This window comes from Polistes fuscatus, unplaced genomic scaffold (genome assembly GCF_010416935.1).
Source record: "Polistes fuscatus isolate 324 unplaced genomic scaffold, CU_Pfus_HIC Scaffold3, whole genome shotgun sequence".
In the NCBI taxonomy this organism is placed as follows: domain Eukaryota; kingdom Metazoa; phylum Arthropoda; class Insecta; order Hymenoptera; family Vespidae; genus Polistes; species Polistes fuscatus.
Genome location: NW_025113107.1, coordinates 8510343 through 8512007, shown reverse-complemented (window position 1 = coordinate 8512007; position 1665 = coordinate 8510343). Strand labels below are relative to the sequence as shown.

The following is a 1665-nucleotide window of genomic DNA, read 5'->3' as shown; positions in this document are numbered from 1 at the left end:
ATCTCTGGGAATAATTTTTTGTCCGATACTGTAAATGAATAAACATATACGTACAATGAATATATGTGTATATGTGTAATCTATTAGAGACCGATAAGAATATTTAACGACGTAGGAGAAAAATATAGAAAATAGACAAAAGAAAAATAAAATAAAATAATATAAAGAAAAAGAAAAAAATAGAACAGTTTCTCGTTAAATCGTCGTTAAGACAATACGCGTAGAGGTGGCTGTGTTAAATCGGGTTAAGGCACATCTATAAATATCTCTGTGACTGTAGAGCGAATGAGATAGAAACAAGCGAGATGAAACGAGTGGAAAAGAGAAAGAAAAAGAAAGAGAGAGAAAGTGAATAAGTACGAAGCACGAATAAGTGAGTGCGAGAGAAACGATAGACATGGAGAAAGATGGAAAGAAAGAGAGAGACAGAGAGAGAAAGAGAGAGAGAGAGAGAGAGAGATATGGAAAAAGAGAGAAGGAGAGAGTGACAGAGATAAGGATGAATTCGCGAAGCCAAAAGAGCGAAAGGGAGAACACGAGAACGATGGGGATAAATACGAAAGTGAGGAGGATGAAACGATGTGAAAAGAACGTGGTAGGAAGAGAGGAAGAGAGAGAGAGAGAGAGAGAAGTAACCAGTCCGTCTAATAGTATCGCACATTGAAGATACACACAATGGCATTCGTTGCCAGATGTCTAACACACCATCGTCTCCCCTCCACTTTTTCCTTTACCCCTTCCATGAACACACATCGCAACGCTGTCACTTCTGCATTACGGTCGAAAGAGTAGTACGACGAGGCGAGTATATCTCGCGTCTCGCGTTGGATGGATTAAAATAAGCGAATACGAACCGAGAAGAGAAGAGAAGAAAAGAGAGAGAAAAAGAGAGAGAGAGAGAATTAGAAAAGAAAAATACAAAATGGAAGAAATATGAGAGGATTGCTTTAACGAGAAATAGACGGACTGATGGAGAGGGAGAGAGATAGAGAGAGAGAGAGAGCGGGAAAAAGGAAAAATAAAGAGAAAATGATTAAAAAAAAAAGATAAACAAGACTAAATTAATAAAAAATAATTTCACCTCTAGGAATGTGAGAAATATAACAAAACAAATGTACATAACGCTCGCATATATACATAGGTAGAATAGTATACAGGACAGTACACATAGTATATACACTGCGAGAGAGATACAGATAAAAAGAGAGAGAGAGGGAGAGGGAGGGAGAAAAAGAGAGAGAGAGAAAGAGAGAGAGAGCGCGCGAAAGATAGATATATAAAGATCGCGCGCACGCGTTTACAATTTACACAGTATTTCCCTCACTCAGTGAAGATTATCTTTTTCACTCACCTCTATCTTATCCATTTCTTAGTTTCGCGTACGTCACTCACTGTTCTCACAGTCATCTAGGATCCTTAAGAACAAACACACACTGTCGACACATAACGCGAATTATATATATATATATATATATATATATAAGTGTGTGTATGTATATATATATATATATATATATGTATATATGTATTTAAGTATATATATATTTATGTATATATATATATATATATATACACTAAGGTAAGCCACGGATGTCGTGTATCGAGACGATATAGGTTTGACGCGCGCGGACCAGCGACTCACGGTGCGGCGCACGCCGCTGTCCC

At 37.4% G+C, this 1665-nt stretch overlaps 1 protein-coding gene across 1 annotated transcript in view; it reads right to left on the bottom strand.

Moving 5' to 3' along the window:
* Positions 1-1665, bottom strand: part of LOC122520005 — a gene marked incomplete in the record, with an annotated part of 154703 nt that extends 153038 nt beyond the window's left edge. Inside the window, 2 exon segments of the mRNA XM_043639879.1 lie at positions 1352-1433; positions 1574-1665. Of these exon segments, the coding sequence (XP_043495814.1) occupies positions 1352-1366 (15 nt within the window).